The following is a 23,419-nucleotide window of genomic DNA, read 5'->3' on the forward strand; positions in this document are numbered from 1 at the left end:
TTCACTGTTCCCTTGAATTGAGCTTAGCTGTTCAACTTCAGGACACACAAGGGTTGAATAGGATGCATTTAGAGAAGGTGGGTGATGCAAGGGAAACTTAGAACCCAAGGGCAAACTTATGGAACCCCTTTATTTTGCCTGGGGAGGGGAGCACTAAAAATGAGACTCCAAGTGTATATGACATGATCTGAGAAGTCAGTTCCTTTCATGTGTACCTGAAACATCCTATAACCAGCTGTTGTTGCAAGGAAGTCTTGGGAGAAATTGATCTCTCCTTATTTAACGCTGAATGGAGTTTAGTAAGTAGTTACCTTATACATTGTATAGGCCTGCCTATTTCTCCCAGTAAGTAGATCATCTTCTATGGTCTGAAGAGTAGACTTTAAGCTGAGTTCCATTTCCTCCTGGCTTCAGATGTAAAGATGTAATCACAACCATAAAAAAAAAAAAAACCTAAAAGCAAAATTTCTCCTTAGTTCAAGAGTCTCACTGTAGCCTTTGGATTTGAAATTGATGGTAGTAGCAGGAAGAGGGACTGTTATATGTTTCCAACTAGTCATATTTTTAGAGAAATGGCAAAAATAGCATGCACTTTCATTTAAATTTTTATTGCTTTTTTAGCATATCACCAACCAATATTTGTTCTTTGTCATCAGTGTACTATAGATTGTACAAAAGGGAATCAGGCATAGATTTTCTGTCTAAACAAGCCAGGTATAAAGTTAGCAAAAGATAACTAAAGACAATGATGGAAGTTGACGTTTAAGCATTTCCTGCTGGCCAGGCACTATCCTCAGGACTTTATGAGCATTATTCAGCTTAATCTTCAGAACTCTGTGATTAAGAAGTTGTGACGCTTGCCCATCGTCACACAGTAAGTGGTGGAATCCAGGATCTGAACTCAGATCTGTCTGACTCCAAACTTCTCCACCTCATCATGTACACAGCACTCTTGCACAAATTCAGGACCAAGTGTGAGAAGGCTTCATCTTTTCAGCAGAGCAAAGCAGCAGGAAAGCCCCTCTGAAGTGTCAGTATCAAAACTCATTTTCTGAAAGCAGACAGTGTTAAGACTCTGTTCATAACATGTAATAATATTTGATAAGTTATTTTAGGAGTGTCATTTTCATGACTCCAGGTTGCCTCAGAGGACAGCGCATCCATAGGCTTCCACCCAAGTCATGATTATTTGTAAGCGGTGCTGTTTGGAAAGGTTTCCATTCTATCATTTTGCTGATCACAGACTTAGCAAATCACAACATTTCAGTAAGAGCACCCTCCCAAGTTTGGTTGTTGTGTATCCCTTCAGCAATTTGGCTTTCAGACTCAGAGTAAAAAGGGAGTGGATTATTATCAAAACCATGGAAGCACTTGTTCTTTTGCCATTGGAGAGTGAAAATGTTTTCTTCGCTATCTACTCTTTCATTGGAAGTGGCGGTGGGGGTGGGTATCTTTGGAGGCACATCTGTAGTTTGCTTTTAGGCTTGGCAAGGTATCATTTTTACTAGCTATGTATAATAAAAACATCATCTAGGTGCTCGTTTCCATTGTAGGACCAGGGAAATAATAATGCAATTGAGAATAAGTGGTCTGAATACCTTAGTAAATGTTTTACTTTTAACTTACGTAGTTTCTCAAAGACACACCAAGCCTTCATTTCTTTATTTTCCCCCGGGTACTTAGTAACATGCTCTGCATGGTCAGTATTTAGTAACTTTTTTTCTTGTTACTGTATCACTAGTGTTTTAGTCATTTTCACCAAGCCATCTTTTAGAAGAATTCCCTAAAACCTAGAGCTTACACATTTAGCTCTCTTGAAGCTTCACTTTTTTAAAAAGACGATGACAGGCAGATACATTATTTTCTTCATTAGTAGACAAATTATGTAGAACTCAGAACAATATCAGTTTGTTGCTGGCTTTGCTTTAAAAATTACTATCTTTTTCTTACTGAGATTTTTACATAATTCTTTGCAACTAAAGAAAGCTTTGGAAGGACTAAGATTGGCAGAAATGATCAGGTGCTGATCTTGATGTAGAAAATTGTGATTTCATGTTGTTACTAGATCTAATATCTGAAGCATGTGGCATATGCTTTATTAATAATTTATTAGCCTATATAACACCCTTCTGAAGGAAATTGCAGCAACAACAATGGCTTACATTTACTGGATATATATCATGTACCAGACCCTGTATTTAATACCTTGCATTGGTTATTGATTATCTCATTCAATTCTCATAAAGATTCTATAAGATAGGTGTTATTTTACCTATGAATAGATGAAGTTCGAAGATTTTAGTAACTTTCCCAGGGTTCACAGTGTCAGAATTTGAACCCAGTTCTATTGAACTCCAAAGCTCATACCCTATAAAATAAAGAGGAAAATGAACATAATTTCTTACTCTTGCTCCTAAATATGAATATTGTTTCATAAAAGAGCAGGCTATTATTTGACCATTTCCAGACATTTTAATTGAAAGACTTATCATATGTGATTCTTACCCATCCAGATGAAAATGAGCAATACAAATGAATAGGAGGGAAAAGATTACCAAGCACTCAGTGGAATACTGCAATATCTGGCAGATACGTTATTATGTTTTATACATATTATGGCAAATACAATATCTGGTAGATATCTGCAGATCATCGCTGCGGAGAAACTGGGGACTTACACGAGCCTTGTTGACACACAAAGACCTTGGACAGGCTGTCTTTGCTAATAGAGTACTTCATTTCTTTACCTGACCTTGCCATCCTGCTGCCCTCTCCGCCCCCAATTAAGCTGCCACTGGCATAGGATTTATAACGTGTCATTGGTCCATTCAAGAGACAGCAACAAAGGTGCAGCTGAAAAGCTGGACAACTAAGAATGGAGACGATTTCCATTTCTACTCCAATCAGGATGGCAACAAAACCATAGCTGACCCTTGGGACAGACCAAGACAGTCTGGCCAGATGCGTATTCCAGGCACCAAATGCCTAGTTTTTCAGAAGAGGGACCAAAATGGCTCACCAATGTGCCCATGATGGGAACACCCAAATCTGGGGAACTGATCGTGGCATTAGTCGGGCTGCAGTTTTCCAAGAGACAGTCTGTGTTTTGTTCTTTAGCTTTATAAACAATAGAGTAAATTTTATAAATGAGAGTTTTTAAGGAAAAGAATAATTTCTTGATAGAACCACATATTAAATTATTGTGTGGAAATAAACCATGTTAATTAAGTAATTTTAGAGTTCTTTCTAGGAATTTTAAATGTTATGAACTTTATTTTGTATAGGTCAGATTCTGTTCATTTGTGTTTTAAATATGTAGTGAGACTAAGAAATTCTTTTGTTAGAATTCAACTTGTTTAAAAGAAGAAGAGTGCTAGTCCTTTAGAGATGAGTTTTATTCCAATTTCACAAATTTGGAAAGAAAATTCTGATTTTCACGTTAACAAGGAAAGAAGCCCCAGGCATTCAGATGTTAAATCATTGCTACTCTTCAGCACTGTGATATTGTATGTTGTGGATATAATCTTAAAAATGATAAAATGTGCACATATGCATTTTCATTCTCTGGTTGGCCTTGTGTTAATATTATTCAGCTGATATGACAATACCTCTCTGTCCCAATTTGCTCAGCATTTAGAAAGAATTGATAAATAGTTTAAGCTGAAAAAAAAAAAAAAAGTGAGTCTGTTTCCTGGGTTTTCTGTGATTTGAATGACCTGGAGACTTTGCCAGATATTCTGGCCTCAAGATAAAATTGATGAAAGTCAGAGCTGGGGTTTTCCTACCTGCGTACTTAGCAGTCTTCCCCTAAACCACAGTCTGCCTTTTGATAGCTCTAATAATTAATTTGGTCTTCTCTCTTCTCCCTTCCCTCCACCTTCTCCTTGTCTGTTCACAGGTTATCTTGACGAATCAGATTACAACCCATCTGAGCGGAGCCCTAGCTTCTCAGGCAGACCTGGTGTCTCCAGCTGATGATTTGTCCCTGTCTGAAGGTAAGAGATCTGTCCTAGAGGAGCTGAAACTTGACACTGACTTACAGCCCCACCACCACCTCTCTGCCTCCCGTTGAGAACTGAGACACACAGCTATTAGGTGCTGGCCAGTGAACCAAGCCAGAGCCTGGCGATGGAGTCTTGGCCACCTTTCCTGGCATCTGATTCCTTATATTTGTAGAATCTCTTATCCTGTCTCTACAAGTGAACTTCCTTTTTCACTTGAGTGGAGCATCTTCACAGGCATCTTCACCACCACCTAAGGCCTCACTCCTCTACAGTTTCTTTTGGGTCTTTAGTACAAGAGCTGGTAAACTGCTTAATGACTTTGTTTTTGAGACTGATGCTCCAATGTTGGCTTTACCCATGGTCCCACAGCAATTTAACGTTTTTTTTAAACTGGGTACTTTGGGGCGATCTAAATGTATGCACTAGTATCACGTATTAGAGATGTGGCATTCCCAATCAGCTTTACAGAAAGATTAAGAAAAAAACTCTCCATGTAGGTAAATCTGCAAATTTTATCCACCCTCCCATGCTAGCAAAGGTCAGACTGGCTCTGGTTTACGTAGCTAGGGGAATTACACCACTGAGCCAGTGGGTGGTTTCTAGTTTTATTGAAAGTTCTTACTTGACATTTCTGAGTTCTGCTAGTCGCAGTCTGATTTCTTTTAGGGTAAAAGGCTGTGGGCCTGGGTGGATGAACGTAGCTGTTTCAGGCCCCTCTGCGCTTTTCCATTTTCTGAGAATTATTCACGATGGAATATATGGGACCTCTAGGGCTCCTAACTGCCCAGGTGGTTTTCCATGGATTGGCCTTGGTTTACGGTCCCCCAGATGGCAAGGACTACATCCCTGCTTCTTGGTGGTGTTTTTCAGGATGAAAATGAATTACTTCTAAAGAGTGTAAAATGTTCTGTGTACCCTATTTCCACACTCAGTGATGCCTTTCATTCTCCCGTCTCCTGGGCTAAAAAGCTGAATCACCCCCTATCATCCTTCCCTCCATATACTCCTTTCATCATCAAATTTACTGGATTTTATCTTTCCAAACATACCTGTCACCTCTTATGAGTTATATTGTGAGCAATACACTGACTTACTAAAAACTCACAATTGGATTATTTTAATGAATTCTATAATGACCTTCCCAATTCCAGCCTCTACCACATACACCCACTTCCCCATTTCTGGCTTCCTTTTATTGTGTCATTCTCCTACTCTTGAATCTTGAAATTACTGTAGCCCATTTCCTGAGAATGGGCAAAAATCAACAAGCTGATTTTAAAATATTCAGGAATTTGTGGCTTGTTAGCTTTGAATCAACCAGGGTGGAAGTATTTACACCATGGAAATCAACACATACTGAAAATTGGGTTTTTTCCTTTCCTTTTGTGTGGATCAGTTAGGTTGATACTTCTTAATTCTTGGTGGTCTGTCCTTTCCTTCGTATTCAGCCTCTGGGAAGCTCCTCTAGCAAGTGTGTGCCCTTCTGCCGGCTCTCCCGACCCCTGCCTTTGTGCTCTGCACAGACAGCTTCTAGAACACCATCCCCCTTTTTACTTCTACCTCTTCTTTTCCTCCCAAATCCTCCCACTCCTTCGAGAATTATTTAAAGACCGCCTCTTCCACAAAACCTCCTTGCCTCTTCCAGGCTGCCTTGGTCTCACTCTCTTCCTCCTCTGTGGTCCCTCTACCTGGTCAGTAAGATAGATCTTTAAAAGACCTTTAAATATAATTTAACTTTTCATGGTTTCCCTACCGAATTGGCAGATATTTTAAGGACACAGGCTTTCTTGTATTCTTTTTTTAATCCATGTTGTGGATTAAAAACTTTGCTGAGTGACCAGCAAGGTTTTAGCCACAGTGTGTGTGTATGTGTGTGTGTGTGTGTGTGTGTGCTCAGTCGCTCAGTCGTGTCCAACTCTTTACGAACCCATGGACTGCAGCCCACTAGGCCCCTCTGTCCATGGAATTTTCCAGGCAAGAATACTAGAGTGGGTTGCCATTTCCTTCTCCAGGGGATCTTCCCAACCCAGGGACTGAAGCCGCATCTCTGCATCTCCTGCATTGGCAGGTGTTTTGTTTACCATTGTACCACCTGGGAAGATCGTCTAGGCACAGTTCAGTTCAGTTCAGTCGCTCAGTCGTGTCCGACTCTTTGCAACCCCATGAATCGCAGCACGCCAGGCCTCCCTGTCCATCACCAACTCCCCGAGTTCACTCAGCTCACGTCCATCGAGTCAGTGATGCCATCCAGCCATCTCATCCTCGGTCGTCCCCTTCTCCTCCTGCCCCCAATCCCTCCCAGCATCAGAGTCTTTTCCAATGAGTGTGTCTAGGCACAGAGTAGGCAGTAAATAAATGCTGAACCAATACCATAGTAAATGCTTTGTAACAACGGTTAACCATGGGAATCACCTATGAATGTGACTAAAAATTGTTATTATAATAATTACACACAGACACACACATTTATTCAGTTCCTAGGAGGAGACCACGAGAGAATATCTTGTTTCCTCATTTGAAAACCAATAAGCAAGAGTACTTCTCTTTGTCCTGGCTTCCTGGTTTATCTCAAGCAAAGAGGAGGAGCAAAACAGATACAAAGGAAATTGCTTTGGAGCTCCAGTGTAAACGCTTTAAGAAAATGGTTTAAAGCCATGTTCATGGCAAAGGGACAGTTACAAGCTCGTTCCGAGACAACTTTTTCTTAATGTGAAACCCAAGGGAGAATGGAAGCAATTGATGTTTTTGGCCTTTTCCTTGCATAGCAAAGCAGATAAAGAGTCTATGGAATTTTTTTTTCTGAAGTTCTTTACCAGTGAAGGAAAAAAATAATAAATTTCCTAGAATATTTATACCTATTCACCTATATCACAGTGTTTATTAATGTTGCTATGATTAAAATGTATGAATTGCTTTGCTGCTGTTGTAAGCATTCATTGTGTCGGCTTTGCCCTTGTGCTCTGTGAGCTTGAGCAGCTCTTTTAATTACTTCGGGCCTCAGTTTTTTTCTGTTAAATGACAGATTGGATGAATATAAGATGGCTGAAGTCTTTTCTAGTTTTAACATTATTAGATTGTGATGTGGGTCTGAAGGTCAGGGGCCTTCACTCGTTGATGGGGTTTTAACATTCTGATTTACAGGGTGGGAAGAGTGACCTTGTCGTCCTAGATTAAGCATAATGGGGCGGATCTTTGGAAATGCTAGCACTGATACATCGGCATACCTCTAACAGCTCCCTCTCCCCATCCTGCTGTCACTTTCCCTGTAAACATTTCTGGGTTTGTCTGTCCCTTGCTCTTGCTGCCTCTCTCCCATGCAAACGTGTACACAAGAAGTGTACGAGCCAGTGAGAGTGAGGAGCACACTGTGATGGGCTGAGTCCAGGGTTTACCCTGTCCTGTATGGATTTCAGCTGCAGAGCAGAGGGTACAGCTTAGAACAGCACTCCCTTGAAAACAGTTGTAGGGTGAGAACAAGCAGCCGAGAGCAGCCAGTGAGAAAATGATCCGAGTTGACCCGAGAGAAGTACCCAGCAGGGGCTGATGTGCAGAGATGAAGTCCCTTCTGCTCTGACGCAGAGCAGGGAATATGAGTGACCTGGCCCAACTGAGAGATCTCTTCCACACCAGCGGATCCTGTACTATTAATATCTGCCAGCTGCGGGCCCAGAGCTTCCCCCTGCTGAGATCAAAAGAGCTCCTATCTTAGCCGGAACAAGGTCATCTGCACAGGGCTGTAAAAGGGAGCCCTGGCTGGCTGCAGGGACCTCAATGGGGGAGGAGAAGGCAGGAGATGGGAGGTGTTCTCTCACGCTCCTTTAATCTCGGCTGACCAGCTGTTGCCCTCCCAGTGTTTGTAAAGTTGAGAGTTCTTTGTTTTTGTGTTGCTGGGGTTTTTTTTTTCCTTATTAAATTTGTGCTTGGATTATGTAGACCCACGTTCACTACTAGGGTCCATGGTCTGATTCCCTTCGAGGATTCATTCCCCAGGTAAATTATCCAGCTCCCATGCTGGGGAAGCCAACGAAGGGAGAAGTGACCCCCAAAGAACTCTCCTGACATTGCTTCTGCTCATAAGCTGTGTGCGCTGAGAAGGCATTCGAAGGCAAATTTTCCCTATTTAGTTAAAATAACTCCTCACGTGTGTACATGTGCTTGTCAGTTTTCAGCCTGCCTTTTACAAATGTTCTTTCTTTCAAGTGGGAGAATGGACTGGTCGAGGCTTATGCAAACTGACCAAAGTTGTATTGTGAACCCAAGGGCAGAAATCAGGATTTTTGACTTTATGATCTGCATTGTTCTTGACCAGGCACTGTGAGTCAAAGTATTTTCTTCTTCCGTGTTTTTTTCTGCTGATGGAAACTCAAGCGTGTAGGTTATTACGAAGTTCAGTGTCTGGTTACTCACTAGACTATTGTGACTGTTCTGTGGCCAAGGATATATTTCTTAGATGCCCTTGATATTTCTTCCTGGAGGTCATTGAAGGTGTAAGGATGATGGGATTTCAGTCACAGAGAACATCCTTTTTGCCTCTAGTGATCAGTGAAGAAAGGCTCTAACAGTCCAGCTGGCCTAAGACACCATCCATGTCCTATTCTGAAGTCACCTGGAATTTGAGCAGAAGGGCTTCCTGAGTCTCTGTCTATCCAGGCAGAGTTGGTAGTTGAGCCTGATGTACGGTGACTGGGGACCCTGTGCAAGACTGAAGCTCTCTTCAACTTAGATCATTGGCTTTCCTTCCTTTGATAATGTTTTGGGATAGCATTCACTCCAGTGGGGTGACATGTCCATTTCAGGAGCGTAGGGTGGCATGTTAATATCCTCTTATCTGTAGTAATAGTTTTGGTAGATAATAGCCTTAAAAACTAAAAATTTAAAGTGTCTGGCTGGGTCAAGGAAAGAACACAAGAGAAAAAGTATTATTTACTAGGACTAAGAATGATTTCTAGTTTTAGTATTGGAAGCCTTTCTATTCCAATTGAATTGATGGCTGATTCCATGTGCACAAGAAAGTATTTTGGGATTCATATTCCCTAGCAAACCATCCTTGCAAAAACCTGGAGTCCATTTGATAGATTATATGCAAGTGTGTGTCTTGTGTCTCTTTTAAAATAAATTCAACACGCAAGAACAGCTCGGAGTGGTTGGGACAAACCAGGGACTCGTGGTTGTGAAAGAGGCAGACTTCAAAGCATGGTATGAATTTTCAAGTTTTATTTCCACTCTTGCTTTCCAGCTGGATCTGCTCTGGATTTACTGCAGGATGTTTGAAAATGTGGCTCCCTGCTAATCTCAGACAGTTGCTATGATCAATGGTTTCTTTCATTTCCGATAAAAAACACTGGTGTTTCTGCTTAAATTGTGTGTACTTTCAGCTTTATTATTATAGTAGTAATTTATTGTCCAGCATTACCCAAATTTGTAATCCATTAACCACAAACTTTGGGGTGGATTGGTCAAGTTAGTAAGACTCTGTCCACGCTTTGGCTCCAAGGCTCTGCACAGTCCAATCCCACACTCATTGTTCATTTAGATAGGACCCTGGGCAAAATGAGTGTGGGCTGAAGCAGCGTTAAAAATGCACCTCTCGGGGTCATGGTGCAGGTTGGTTATAATTAGCACTTTGAAAACATGAAGTGTCTCCATGTGACTGCAAGGCTAATATTAACAAGGACGATCAACATGTGAGCATTAGCATTTCCATAGTATTTAAAAATGTCTTAATGTGATGAATCATTTGATCTGTCTCAAGCAAGTGAAGCATGAAGGCGAGAAGGGTGTTGCCCAAAGGCCCCACAGCAAATGAGAGGTGATGGTGCCAGAACCAAAGTCAGAGCTCCTCTCCTGAGATCCTAGGTTTGCACACTGCTGCCGCTTAGGAGAGAGTTGGGGGCAAAAATGTACGTGTCCTAGTGACCTTTCAATTTTTGATTCTAAAGCCGCAGACGTGGATCAACACATACAACTTCACATGCTTTTGGTTACGAGGGGACACACACCTACCTGTGCTATGCTTCCTCTAGTAGTCAAACATCCAGGGTCCTTAGCTGGGTATATACCACTTCTAGCAATGATTCAGGTGCTATGAAATGTCTAATTTATAGAGAAAACTTAGAAGATTGAAACTCTACCCAAACCCTGTAGTATTTAACTAAAGTGAAAGTGAAGTCGCTCAGTCGTGTCTGACTCTGCGACCCCGTGGACTGTAGCCCACCAGGCTCCTGTGTCCATGGGATTCTCCAGGCAAGAATACTGGGGTGGGTTGCCATTTCCTTCTCCAGGGGATCTTCCCGACCCAGGGATCAAACCCAGATCTCCTGCACTGCAGGCAGACGCTTTAACCTCTGAGCCACCAAAGGAAACCTAAATGCTACATGAGGTGGGGGCTGCCAGAGTTGAGAGTGGACTGGGCACAGCCTATAAACATCTGAAAAGCTGTCAGTCTCACAAGGGAGAGGAACTTGTTGAGGATTTTTCAGCAGCGAGGCCAGGGGCAATACAACCATAGCCGAGGGATCAAATGGAGAAAGGAACAGTGAAGTCAACCCCCAGGAAGCACTTCTTGATCAGGAGCTCTGTTTTGCTAGAGAGTTTGCCAGAGAGACGTGTTTGAGGCAGGAGGTACTTTAAGATCAAATGAGATGAGAGCTGAAAGTTTTCTTAGGGAAGAAGTCTTTGAGGTGGTTCATGGGAGAGCAGGGTTAAATGTTGTGAAAGTCTTTTCCCCTCACCCTCAGACCTCTTCACTATTTAGGATTTATAGGCTCATTTCCCAGATCTACACATGTTCCTTCAGTGTCATGAAGGCAGAAGGGACGAGAACACCAAAGCCAGTTTTGCCAATTGCTTCAATTACAGAGATAGAGGGGCCGAAGACCCAGAGAATGGGATGTCAAGAAGAGGTGTGATCCTGGAGGGCTACCGATTAGGAGTCTCTGAGAAGAGATCCTTGTTTACCATCATTGAAAAGAGTTCTATACCAAAGATGAGATGCGCCTAGGTCAGCAATCTTAAGAAAAGTATGTTTGGTTTCTAGGAGTGGTGCCAGGGGATAACTTAGTTTGTGCTGTTATGTGGCATGAAAAACATTTAGAGTGCATTGGTGGTGTTTACTAGGATTTGGGAAGGATTGTAACAAGGTCTGGTAAGGTGGTCTGGCCCTAGAATAGACAGTCCAGCTCGGCTGTGCCCTAGGTTTGGATCTCTGATGGCTTTGCTTTTCTTCCTTTTTCTGATAAACCGGTTGATAAATACCAGTTAGATTAAACAGTATTTCATTCAGTCAGACTGACTTTTCCTGGGCATTAGCTGCATTCCTGCATATATTAGCATGGTTTAGAGCCTTGGTCCCTCCAAAAAAATTTTTTAAAAATACCTGTTTTGGCTAGGTGAGGAGACCTTTCAGTGACTTCCAACCTTATGATTTCATGAGTGTGGAGCCCCTACTTTATGCACTATATTTCCTGTATTCATGTTACAATCCAGAAATGACCAAGATATGGTCCCTGTCCTTGAGATATTTATGGTGCAGTTTGAGAGTCATTCTAAAGAACAGTATTTAGGTAGGATGTGTGCAGTGCTTTAGACAAGTAGGGTAAGAAACAAAGGCTCCAGGATTTAGGGAGAAAGGAACATCTCTTTCAGTAAAGGGAGAACTGAAGGGTCCAGGGAAGAAGGCAGAAGAGATAGGCCTCGAAGGATGGATGGGATTTCAAGAGGCACAGAAAAGATCAGGAAAAGCTGAGAACTAAGGCATTAAGCTCCAAATAGGCCTTGTCTGCCCTCTTTCCTAGTAGTCTCCCCTTCTCCAAACCTGTTCTAGCTGTATAGCCACTTCTTTGTTCCTTAGACTCTGGGCTGTCTGTCTCTGGCCTTTTGCGCGTGCTGTTCCCATTGACTGGGGCACTTGTCCAGAGCTTCACTTGGCCTGTTGCCGCACTACCTTCAGTCTCACTCAAGTGTCATCTTCCCAGAGAGGTCTTCCTACATCTCTGTCTTAGATGAAACCACTACCCCCATCCCAACCTTCTCTAATCCCCTAAGCCTGCTTTGTTTTTTTCATTGCCCTTATCACTACCTGACCTTATAAGTTTATTTGTTTATGGGTTTATGGACTGCCTCCTTGCTTTTGGATAATCTTCTCAAGGGCAGGGACTTTGTCTTGATCACTCCCGTATCCCCTCCTCCTGGAGGGTACTCAGTAAATACAGGATCTCTGTTGTAGGGAAATGTAGCATACTTTGGGAGGGGGGCATTTGCCGGGGGTTTTAGGGTAAACATAGGAGGTCATGTGCAATGAATTTGGAAGTAGATTGGGGCCAGACTTCAAATGCCAGACTGAATTAAGGTTTTATGATAAAATGTTCATAATATGTACTCTGTGGATTCTCTAGATGAGATGTGTTAGATGGCTTAGGGATGGGGAGATTGGAAGTAAGGAAACAATGAACTCATCAAATATTTAGGGAAATGGGACACCCATTATGCCCCAGGAGCTATACTTAGTGTAAGGATACAGAGATGAAAGAATGATGTTCTAGATAGAGGATAGGTCATTACCAAAGCTACAATGGCAAGAGCATGGCCATCTGAAGAAGGTAAGAATCATTCCTTATGACTGGGAGTGCAGGGGGCACGCAGAGGAAGGCAAGGGATGAGACAGTGCAAATCATGGACATCGGGCATGCCATGGTGGGGAGTTCCCTGAGGCCTCCGTGATAAGAATGAGAGGATGATCCATTGGCAACATGTCATCTCCCTGATTAACATGATTGATGAGACTTATTTGACTGGCTGGGAATGTTTCTCCATCCTCTTTCGTAGTTTCTTGTGTACCCCTTCCTAAGCCATGAGATCAAATGTGGATGATCCCCAGATAGAATAGGACTTCAGTCAAGGATAAGACGTGGTGTTTCCCCAACAGAACCCTCATTCCAGTGGGTCTCAAACTTTAGTGTGCATTAAAATCATGCTGAGAGGGTTATTAATACACATACCACTGAGCTCCCACTCTCGAAGTTTCAGTCAGTCTTGGGAGGGGCCAGGGAATTTGTAATTCTAGCATTTTCAGGAGTTGTCAATACTGCTGTTCTAGGAACCTCACTTTGTTGTTGTTGTTGTTCAGTTGCTCAGTCATGTCCGGCTCTTTACGACCCCATGGACTGCAGCTCCCCAAGCTTCCTGGTCCTTCACTATCTCCTAGAGTTTGCTCAAACTCATATCCATTGAGTCTGTGATGCCATCCAACCATCTCATCCTCTGTCGTCCCCTTCTCCTCCCTCCTTCTATCTTTCCCAGCATCAGGGTCTTTTCCAAAGAGTCAGCTCTTTGCATCAGGTGGCCAAAGGATTGGAGTTTCAGCTTCAGCATCAGTCCTGCCAAATGAATATTCAGGTTCCTTTCCTTTAGGATGGACTGGTTTGATCTCCTTGCAGTCCAAGAGACTTTCAAGAGTCTCCTGTAGCACCACAGTGCAAAAGCATCAATTCTTTAGCACTCAGCCTTCTTTATGGTCCAGCTCTCACATCCATACATGACTACTGGATAAACCATAGCTTTGACTATATGGACCTTTATCGGCAAAGTGATTTCTCTGCTTTGTAGGTTTCTTTCCAAGGAGCAAGTGTCTTTTAGTTTCATGGCTACAGTCACTGTCTGCAGTGATTTGGGAGCCCAGGGGGAAAAAAATCTGTTTGCCATGAAGTGATGGGAACTTTGAGAAACACTCTTTTTGCATTGAGTCTTTTATCCATGTTAGGCACAGAAATACCAAGATAAAAGCATCTCTATCTGAGCTCTGAAGGAGACAGTACCCTAAGAGAGGAGACAGGCATGCAGAAGGTGTATCATTAGACTCCTGGCAGCCACATGCCTTCACTGGGTCACAGTGGAGTTTTCTTCGGGCTTTGCCTCACATCTGGGAGACAGTATTTACTAGAATGTTTCAGGCCTCTTTTGTTAGCAAGAAACAGAAAGCCACTCAAGTTTACTTAAAAAAACCCTCAGGTCTACTAATAACTGTCGCTACCATTCACTGATCCATGTTTTTGTGTGCCTGGCATTGTACATCCACAATCACATTCAATACTCACAACAACCCTCTGAGGCCGATGGTAATCATCACCCATTTTCTAGATGGAGGAACTGAGTCCTCGGAAAGTGACACCGTTACTGGCAGAGCCAGGATTCCGACTCAGAGAGTCTGGCTTTAGAACTTAAATTTTCATCCACTAAGTTCTTCTGTAAGGATGTGTTGGCATTCTCATGGCTACGTACAAATAGAAAGCAAAATACAGTCCAGATTTCTTGGAAACTGGAAAGGTTGAAACTTGGGACACTGTCTTCATTTTTCTTCTATCTGTCTCATCTTTCCATGGCACTGACCATGGACCATTTGAGCTGATCAGCCCAATTTACCTTTTCACACCTGCTAATTCTGTGGCTGGGTTATCTTTTGGTCCAATCAGCCATGGCCAAGAACTCATATGGTAAAGAACTCAGCCAGTACACCCATCCATTCTGTTGGGTCCATGGATAAGGGGCATTTTCCTCTTATAAGGGGTTATGTGGGAAGGGCAGATTCCTTCAGAAGGAAGTACTTATGGAGTCCCCAGCCATAGCATCTAGTTAAACAACTGTGTCCATCTGAGCTGATATTTTTGTCAAGTTTGCTTGTAAACACGGAAGTCTGTGTACCTTTGTCAATGGCCTTCAGTCATATTCATTCTCAAAATCATCTTCTTTTAGACCAAAGTTTTAGTGTTACATCCCTATTGCTAGTCAATGTGTTAAATCCAACATACTGTTTTTCTTTTTAAATATTTGAAAACATTTTATTTCTAGTTCCAGATCTGGCTCCTCTCTGATCTAATTTTCTTTATGCCCACTGTCAGCCCTAGAGTACCTCTTCAGGGTAAAGAAAGGTCTCTTCTGTTTATTCAGAGTTCACTACCTCCTCTAAACAGTTGTTATCTGAGGAGATATGAGGCTAAGCTTACCTGTGTAGAAGTTGTTTCCTCTTCAGGGACATGCAGTAGGTACGTTAGCACAGACTGTTTGTCCTGTGGCCAGCCATCATTTACCCCTACTTAAGATAAGACAAGGCAGAGAACCCAAGATGGCAGCTGGCAGATTGAAGTGTATGCAGGAAGTACTCTGTATCTGTCAGTTACATCCTCTCCATCATTTACAAAATGCTGGAACAAAATTACTCCTTCCTTTAAGAGAGGGTCTGAAGGATGAAATGAAATGTGTGTGCGTGTGTGTGTGTGTGTTGGAGAGGGCTTCTTAATGTTTTAATAGAAGACATGGAGGCCTTTTTAAGTTCTGATGTTTATTTTTCTCCACTGTCTTTCTAATAGGCCCATAAAAGAAGCTCAGAGAATCTAAGTTTCTCAGAAGTATTTCTTTCAGCTGTAGAAGATGGATGACACCCTAGTGGGTGAAGCAGTAGGGAGACAAACTTTTTTGCTTTTAAATGTAATGTAAGGGGAGAAGGATAAATTAGGGATTTGGGATTACATGGACATACAACTATGTATAAAATATATAACCAACAAGGCCTTAACTGTATAGCACAGGGAGCTATACTCAATATTTTGTAACAATCTATAAAGGAAAAGACTCTGAAAAACAGATATATATGTATGTGTAACTGAATCACTTGGCTGTATACCTGAAAATAACATAACATTATAAAATATATAGATAAATGAGGCTGGAAAAGCACTAAAATAAATTGCTTCTGAGTTGCATGACAAGGTGGACATGCCTCTAAGAGAGATGTAGACCAGAGATAGAATAGATGATTGAAATCTCTAAATGTAGAACTCATGAAACCAACATCGGTGAATAAGTAGCTGGCAGAGCCCAAAGTCAGGCTCTTCCAGCCAGGAAGAACCTCCTTACTCCTTCAGAGACCCAACTAGAACTAAGGAAAATAGCTTGCCCTTTGACATGATAGCCCCAAGTTAAGGTAAATCAGCAAGAGAACCCTGTCCTGGGGTCATTAGAATATAAGCTCCCTAAGGAGAGGCCTCCTTATCTCTTTCGTTCACTGCTGAATCTCCAGAGCCAGGAAGAGTGCTTGGTCCTTATAGTTACTCCATAAATACTCAACGAATGAATGAGACACCTACAGCTACAAGAGGGACGATCAAAGAATGATTTAAAGTTTTAGACCAGTACTCACCTAAAAGAAGCATGAGACTGCCACTGTGCTCGCCGAGATATCACGTATGCTCTGAAATTCCTGCCAAGTACAGTCAGCTTGAACTATGTGCCTGCACTGACTGTATTAATGAGTAACAGTAGGCAGCTAGGGAAAACATCAGAGAGGAAAGGGGCCCAGCAGTTCTGCTTTGGGAAAAGGAATCTCCCATATTCACACAAGAGTTGTGAGTGAAGTAGTTTAGTCTGATTTACAAATAAGGGTGTTTACCAGGACTCTCTACTGGGTCCTGAGCTAGACAGACGACTTAGGGATACAGAGACAGAAGCTAAGGCCCAGCTGTTTGGAAAGCTGACAGTCAGGTTGTTGGGGAATCATGATGTACGTGTATACAAAGTGTGCTGTAATGGTTCTTGCATCAGGGTTTTGCTGGGGAAGCACATGAGAGTCCTAACTTGGGGGTGGGAGTGCTATGTGAAGGTTCTTCGTGAGAAGACACTTGAGCTGGATTGTGAAGGATCAGTAGCTGTTACCTAGAGGAGAAAGAGAAGAGGAAGGTGATCTTGGCCAAGATAAAAGCCCGTGTAATGGGACAAGAGGCAGGGTTCCTTGGGAGACCTGTGGGCCATCCATTATGGCTGACATGGAAGGGAGTGGTGACAGGCTGTCTGCCCCCTGAAACCTCTCTACAAATGGACGTTAGAGGAACAGTGTGTTGTAACAGTAGGTAAAGCACCGCATTTGGAATTAGGAGACTGTTCAAGGGCCAGCCCTACCACAAGCTCTCTGTGTTATGCTGAGCAAGTCACTTAACTTCTCAAAATTGAGCTTCGGTCTAGTCAACTTTTCACTCATTCAAAACAGAACATATATAATAAGAAATGCTTCCTGGAGGTTCAAGGGTTAAAAAGAACAGTGTCAGGCTTGGTCTCTGCCCTCTAGAACATAAAGGCTAGTTCTAATTTTTTGGCAGCTTTATCTGGTTGGAACCCTAGAATTCCTACCTACTGTAATGAGCTAACCTTACATCCAAACTGGCTGTATGTGTTGTACTACCGTGGATAGGACAGGAAAAGATAAGACTATAAGGAAAGGCCAGAATATGAGGCCCACATACATGGAACAGCTAAAGTCACACTACAGCCCAGCAGCTAGTGAATTACCAGGTTGAGGGAGACACATCTTTTATGTCAGAAACACTCAAGGAAAGGCGAAACCATCATGATCTTGTGGCATGAGCTTGTGGTGGCTTGGGCCACCATCTTGAGATATCAGGGCATAAAGATGGACTCCCTGGTCAATCTTTCCTGAATCACAGTATAGGTAGGTCCCTGGATATCAGCCAATAGCCAATCTCCATCATGGGCTTAGACCCACTCACAAAGTGGCAGGCTGTAAATCAGCCCCACACTTTCTGAGAACTTGCCAGGCTGGCCAGGGAAGCTTAGCACCTGTGGTGGGTGGCTGTTTTTCTGGGCCAGCTGTTTAATGAGCCCCAAATCAGGTAAACTGCACTTGGCTCCTGTGTGCTCTCCAGACACAAACAATGACGCTCATCCAGCTGGAATGGTCCTGTTAGCGAACCTGCTTTCCCTGTGTCAATCATCTGGTTTTCCCACCCCCTTGAGGGAGATTTTGGAGAAGTTGTTGGGGTGACTTTGAGAAAGCTGTTAACCCTTTAAAGTTTAGCTCTTCATCACCAAAAATTTTCAGAAATGGTTTGAGGCCAATGCCTTACTAGGTAAGTTTTAAAGTTACCAAAATCACAACTTAATTCATCTTACCCTCTACTCAGGGTTGGCTGAGAGAAGTAGGAGGTTACAGTTCATGGATCCTTTTCTGGTTTTGTAACCAACCTACAGTCTTAAGTTTAGGTAATCACCTTGCCCTTCTTAGTTTATTCATCTGTGACCCGGGGTAGAGCTCCCCATGCCTCATCTGGTTGCGTTTCAAATTTTGTGAGAAATTTCTTTGCTTCATGAGAATGCACAGATCAGCTGAGACTAGCATGATTGATTCCAGACACAAATTAGAACAAGCCTGAGCTGAATAGCTCTTCTGAGCTGAATAGCTCTCCCAGGAGAAGTCATCGAAAATTGGTTTGTGTGGCCTAGTATGGCCTTTGACCAACTGGCTTCGGGAACCGGGATAGGCATGGAGGAACTCTGACCTTGATCTGTTGCCTGCCCTGCTGATAAATATTCTTGCCATTAAGTGTATCTGGAGTTTGTGGGAAGTGTGTGTTGGGGAAATCTTTAAAAACAAGCAAGTCAGTAATGCTATCTCTTTGGGAGGATGTACTTGCATGCCCTTAATGACCCAAATAAGATTTCAGTGGGAAGAGTCTGGTGAAGAGAGAGCAAGAGAGTGTGTGTTGATCACTGGAGGACATCTTATGGTGTGCCAGGTGATGGATTTCCCCATCAGGAGAAGAATCTAGAAAGGCAAGGAGACTCATGAGAAATGAGGTGACTTCTCTTGACAGGTCACTGTTGTTCAGACTCTGTGAGATGAGAAAGGAAATCCAGAAACCTACGTGACAGCTTCTCTTGGACTGGACGAAAATATTGATTTTTTTTTTTTCTAGCTGGAATTTGCCAGGGTCAGTTCACGTCTGGGTTTTCAGCACTTAATACAGGGCCCTTTTGTCTCAGGAGGCGGCTGGACTGGTTTTTCCTCCAGGCAGGTGCACAGAGAGCGTTTATTGTAGCCTGAAATGCAAACACCAAGCCCCTAGGCCCTGATCCCCACACTCTGGCGTGGCTCAAGGAAGTACAGTGAACAATGTCTCTTGCAACAGGCAAGCACTGTAAATGCCACTCCTGAATGAAATATTTCTTTAAACGTTGTATCTGTAACTCGATCGTCTCTTAAAACTTAATTATATGTCAGGGAAAAGGAAGCCATTGGCTCCTCCAGCCGTCCAGGTTGAGCATGGGCACACAATGGAGCATATCCGATTCACGGCCTGGCTTAGGTAATCAGATTAATATCTCTTGAATTGAATTTACCCTTTTGATACGGAGTCTTTCAGCTGCCTTGTTTCACATCTCCAATTCTGACAAAGCTGTGCGGCCTTTGAGTAATTCCCCTGAAATCTATATGCGGGAAGCCTGTGCTCTTTCGAACACTTTTTGGGACTTGTACCAATTAAATCTGTTTCTGGCACACGTTTAATGGCATACTTTCCCCTGAGTCAACAACCGCTCCAAAATCTGAGGTCATTTGTTTAATTTAAAAGCAAAGGTTATGAAACATCCATTTCAGGCTTCACCAGCCAAGCCCCTGTGGCTTTGAAAGGGGTGATGAGACAGGGGAAAGGCTAATAAACTGGATTTCTTACACACAAAATAAATTCATTACCATGTTTCTGTGAAATCAGTATCAAACCAGGTTTGTCCACACCCTCCCCGCCTACCTGGCCGCCCCTTTCTCTTCTAACACACGCATCCTCTTCTTCTGGGACTCTCATGCTCAAACTGAAGTTCACCCTCTTGCTGTTGTTCTTGCAAAACAAACATCTGGACTGGATTTTTGTCAGCTGGAGTTGAGAGAGAAATGTAAATGAGGCAGTGATTTTTTTTTCATGCTTATTAAATTTATTTATAGCCATTCTGAAGCCAGGAACATGTTTTTAAATGGCTAGAGCCCTTGATTGGAGGTGCTCGAGGAACAGACAGTGGATGGTATTTTTCCCCCTGCCATTTTCTAAATAACATGAGGGTAGAATTACATAATTCCACCATTTGGGTGGTTTTTTTTTGTTTTTTTTTTTTACCCCTGAAGGAACCTTCATGAAGACATGTTGTAGATCAGAATTCTTCTCTTATATTAGCCTATCCAATGTGCCCTTCTTTCTGTCTGTGAGAGAAAAGAGAATGTAACTGGCAGGGTGTTTCTGAATAATATAATCATGGAGAGTGAGTTTCTGGTTATTTGAGATGTGAAGCAGGGGCATGGGTATTTTCTTTTGCCAGAAGAACACAGCTTGGATCCTATTTCTACCTTTTCCACTCACCAACATCTAAAATCTTAAAAGCTGCCATAGCCTAAAGACTCTCAATCATTTTCTCATTATTTAGGATAATAAAAGGCTCCATGAGGGGGCTTACTAAAATAATTTATAAAATACTTTGCTGTGCCCTTAGATCTTATTAAATCACAATGCCTCCCAAGGCATTGTATAATTATTTAAGGAAAAAACCTTCTAGGGGAAGCTGAGTCAGATGATGATTTTTTTTTGAGGTCCCTTCCTGTTCTGTGATTGGAGATGATTCTTTGATTTCCTTTCACTGTCCTAAAGCAAAAAAAAAAAAAAAAAAGCAAAGGGGGGGGGGTGCTGTTTGAGAATGAGGTTTGCTACCCACAGGCATTTTCTTCTCCAGAGAAAAGGCTGATCTGCTTCCTGCCACCCAAGTAAGTCATCCTCAGCCTGAACAATGGAGCTTAATGTTCTCCATCTTGCTAAGGGTTAGTCTCTGTTGTTATGAAAGTGAATTGAAACCAAATGCACTTTCTATTGGAAAAGCTGCCATTGATCTCAGCTCATAGACAATATTGAAAGGGAAGGTGCTTATAAAACAGAGGGAAAAAGCCCTCGCTGTTATATCCCGACACCACTTATCTCACGGCGAGGCCTATGCACATATCTTTGATACCACATTGCTCTGTTTTATGATGTTTCTGTGCCACTTGAAGATTGGTGTTCCACATTGAGTTCTTAGGAACTTTAACAGGTTATTTAGTGAACTGTCTGGCTAATGGACCAGGAAAGCTATTCTTGAAGCAAGACCCTTCATTAACTAAGAGGGCATAAGATAGCTCACGTTCTCCACCAAGAAAGGCAGCTCTCTTTCATCTGCCTAAATGGGGAGGCTTTGGAGGCAGAGCAGCCTCATCAAATGTGGTGTCTGCTGCTTACTTTCCAGTTATTAAAGTAGAAGCCAAGTCATTGGCACTGGTCCTGGCAGTGAAATGAGCCACAGAGAGGTCACCACTCATCACCAGCATCACGATTCAAGCCTCTGGAGCAGAAAATGGCAGGCTCAAGGGTAAAGAACATTTATTTTCCATTAAGGAGAAAGGAGAATCACAGAGAAGTAGAGAGAGGCAAAGGGCAGAAGATGAATACATCTGGACATTAAGCAACAGTGCATCTTCCAAGATCATAAAGCCAAATGGTTCCTGTTAGATTTAACTTTTATTATGTTTGGAGATGAAAATCAGAGGGTGGATAAAGGTGCTTGGAGATTTTCTGCTCTAGGCCAGTCGTGTGAGGGGCGTGAAGTTCTTGGTCTGCCCTTGGAACATTCCACACCACTTGCCTAACAACAACAACAATATTAATAAAGATAGTAATCACTTTTATTAAATCCTGCTAAAGAAGCATCTTTCAGTGCAGTGTTGTTTGCTATAAAACTTTCCAGCTAATGGCAGGGTCAGGATCTCTGCTGGAGCTGTGGTGAGGAACTGGACACAGAACCACTGGTACTGGACGCTAGCCGAGTTAGTTCCTCTGACCAAAAGTAATGGAGGGTTATGGGTCAATGGTTATTCTAGCTGTGATGCTTAGAGAATTTCAATAGAATGTGATAGTATTATGTAAGGGGTATTTTTAGACTTATCAGGATGATGTATGTCAATCATAGGGAAACCTAATTTGATGAATATGTAAGATGAATGTGTAAACCTAATTTGATGAATATGTAAGATGTTTTATAAGGTATTATTTGATTCAACTATATTTTATGTTAGTTTGGAGTCATTGTCACGCATGGACAGTCTTTCATTTATATTCCTGTTTTCTATAATTCAGTACCACATACGTAAATTAATTTTGAGTCAGTAAAATCTTATGAGGATACCCACATCACTCCTGCATAAAATCCATCCTCCTCTGGAACTTTCCATTGAGTAGCAGTAAGATCAGATACCCTGTTCACTCTAGAATGGAAAGGATCACATCAAAACTTTGTTGGCTGTTTCCCCCTCAGGCACCCAAACCTGATTTCCTTTTATCACTCTATGAATTTTTAAATGTGCTGCTTTTTTCATCCTCTGTGTTTGTGCTTTTTATGAAGCCACAAAGCCTGAAAAACTGCATGACAGATATGATCACAACATTACTTGGGAGAACGCCGTGCTGTTGTTTGGACTGTTGTAGGTCTGAGAGCTGAGGTGGGACCAGTCAGGCTGAATGTGAGAGGGAAGAGAACAGTCTGTTGAAAGAGCAAATCACCTTTTTCTCTAAAGGAAAGCTAGTTTTTTGGTTTTGTTTGTTTTTAAAATAATGTTTATTGGAGTATAGTTGCTTTATAATTCTGTGTTAGTTTCTATTGTATAGCAAAGTGAATCAGCCTTACATATACATATATCCCCTCCCTTTCGGACTTCCTTCCCATTTAAGTCGCAAAAATAAACTCCGCAGAGTGGAGAGCAGCCTTGCTTATTTGAACCAGGTCCCACCCTGTCCTCTGCCTTTTTCTCTTTAACCCCACTGTGAGCCACTTCACTTCCTCTCTCAGAGGCTTTACCAGGGCACTGCAGTCATGGCGCAGCCTCTGCTGCAGAGATGTTTTCAGTCACGTTGTCCTCCCAGCAGGGAGCCCGGTCTCTCTTCAGGCAATACTTTGGAGATGAACCTCTTCAGAGAGTAGCCTTTCTTCCCTTGCCTTTTAACTCTTTATTTCTCATTTTTCCAACCCTGTATACCTCATCTCTATGTGGACGAAACTCAGTCTCCCCAGAAAGTTTTCTTGAGTGGCCAGAGTAGACTATTGTGCCACGGCAACTTTGTTCATCACAGCCCAGCAAGTAATCCAGTAGAAGTGGACTTGGATCCAAATCAGGAAAGATGGTGCCATTACAATGGAGGAGCATATGAGGGTGATGAACGTCATCCTCGGGGCAGTGTTCAGTGTCAGAGCTCTTAATGGGGCCAGTGAGTAACCCTCATTGCTTGCATTTTACTTGCAGTAGTGATTGAGTAAAGGATTGCAATCATAATATGCACACTACTTGCTATTGTTTTGTTTTAATATTCAACTCTGGGAGTGTGGTAAAAGTTAAATGAACCCTGTGAGGCAGGGTGGTGATTTACTAGGGTAGTCAGAGGAGGACTCATGGAGAAGGTGACATTGGAGGAAAGACCTGGAGGTAAGCCATGGGGCCACCTAGGTAAAGGATGAGACAGGCAGAGGACACAGCATATGCAAAGGCCCTGAGGCAGTGTTGTGCTTTGCATGTT

The 23,419-nt window shown here is 42.5% G+C and overlaps 1 protein-coding gene and 1 long non-coding RNA gene across 4 annotated transcripts in view; one reads left to right on the forward strand and one right to left on the reverse strand.

The window, feature by feature from the left end:
* RAD51B (RAD51 paralog B) overlaps positions 1 to 23,419 on the forward strand; it is a 615,635-nt gene that overhangs the window by 438,477 nt on the left and 153,739 nt on the right. For all 3 annotated transcript variants that reach the window (XM_069596890.1, XM_069596889.1, XM_069596888.1), the window contains exon 8: positions 3,899 to 3,995. In XM_069596890.1, the coding sequence (XP_069452991.1) occupies positions 3,899 to 3,995 (97 nt within the window). The remainder of the gene's footprint in view (positions 1 to 3,898; positions 3,996 to 23,419) is intronic.
* Positions 588 to 16,265, reverse strand: LOC138443843 (uncharacterized). The gene is made up of 3 exons (XR_011258328.1): positions 16,195 to 16,265; positions 2,273 to 2,368; positions 588 to 1,051 (listed from the first exon to the last, which is right to left on the reverse strand). It is a non-coding gene; the product is annotated as an uncharacterized lncRNA (long non-coding RNA).

This window comes from Ovis canadensis, chromosome 7 (genome assembly GCF_042477335.2).
Source record: "Ovis canadensis isolate MfBH-ARS-UI-01 breed Bighorn chromosome 7, ARS-UI_OviCan_v2, whole genome shotgun sequence".
NCBI lineage: Eukaryota > Metazoa > Chordata > Mammalia > Artiodactyla > Bovidae > Ovis > Ovis canadensis.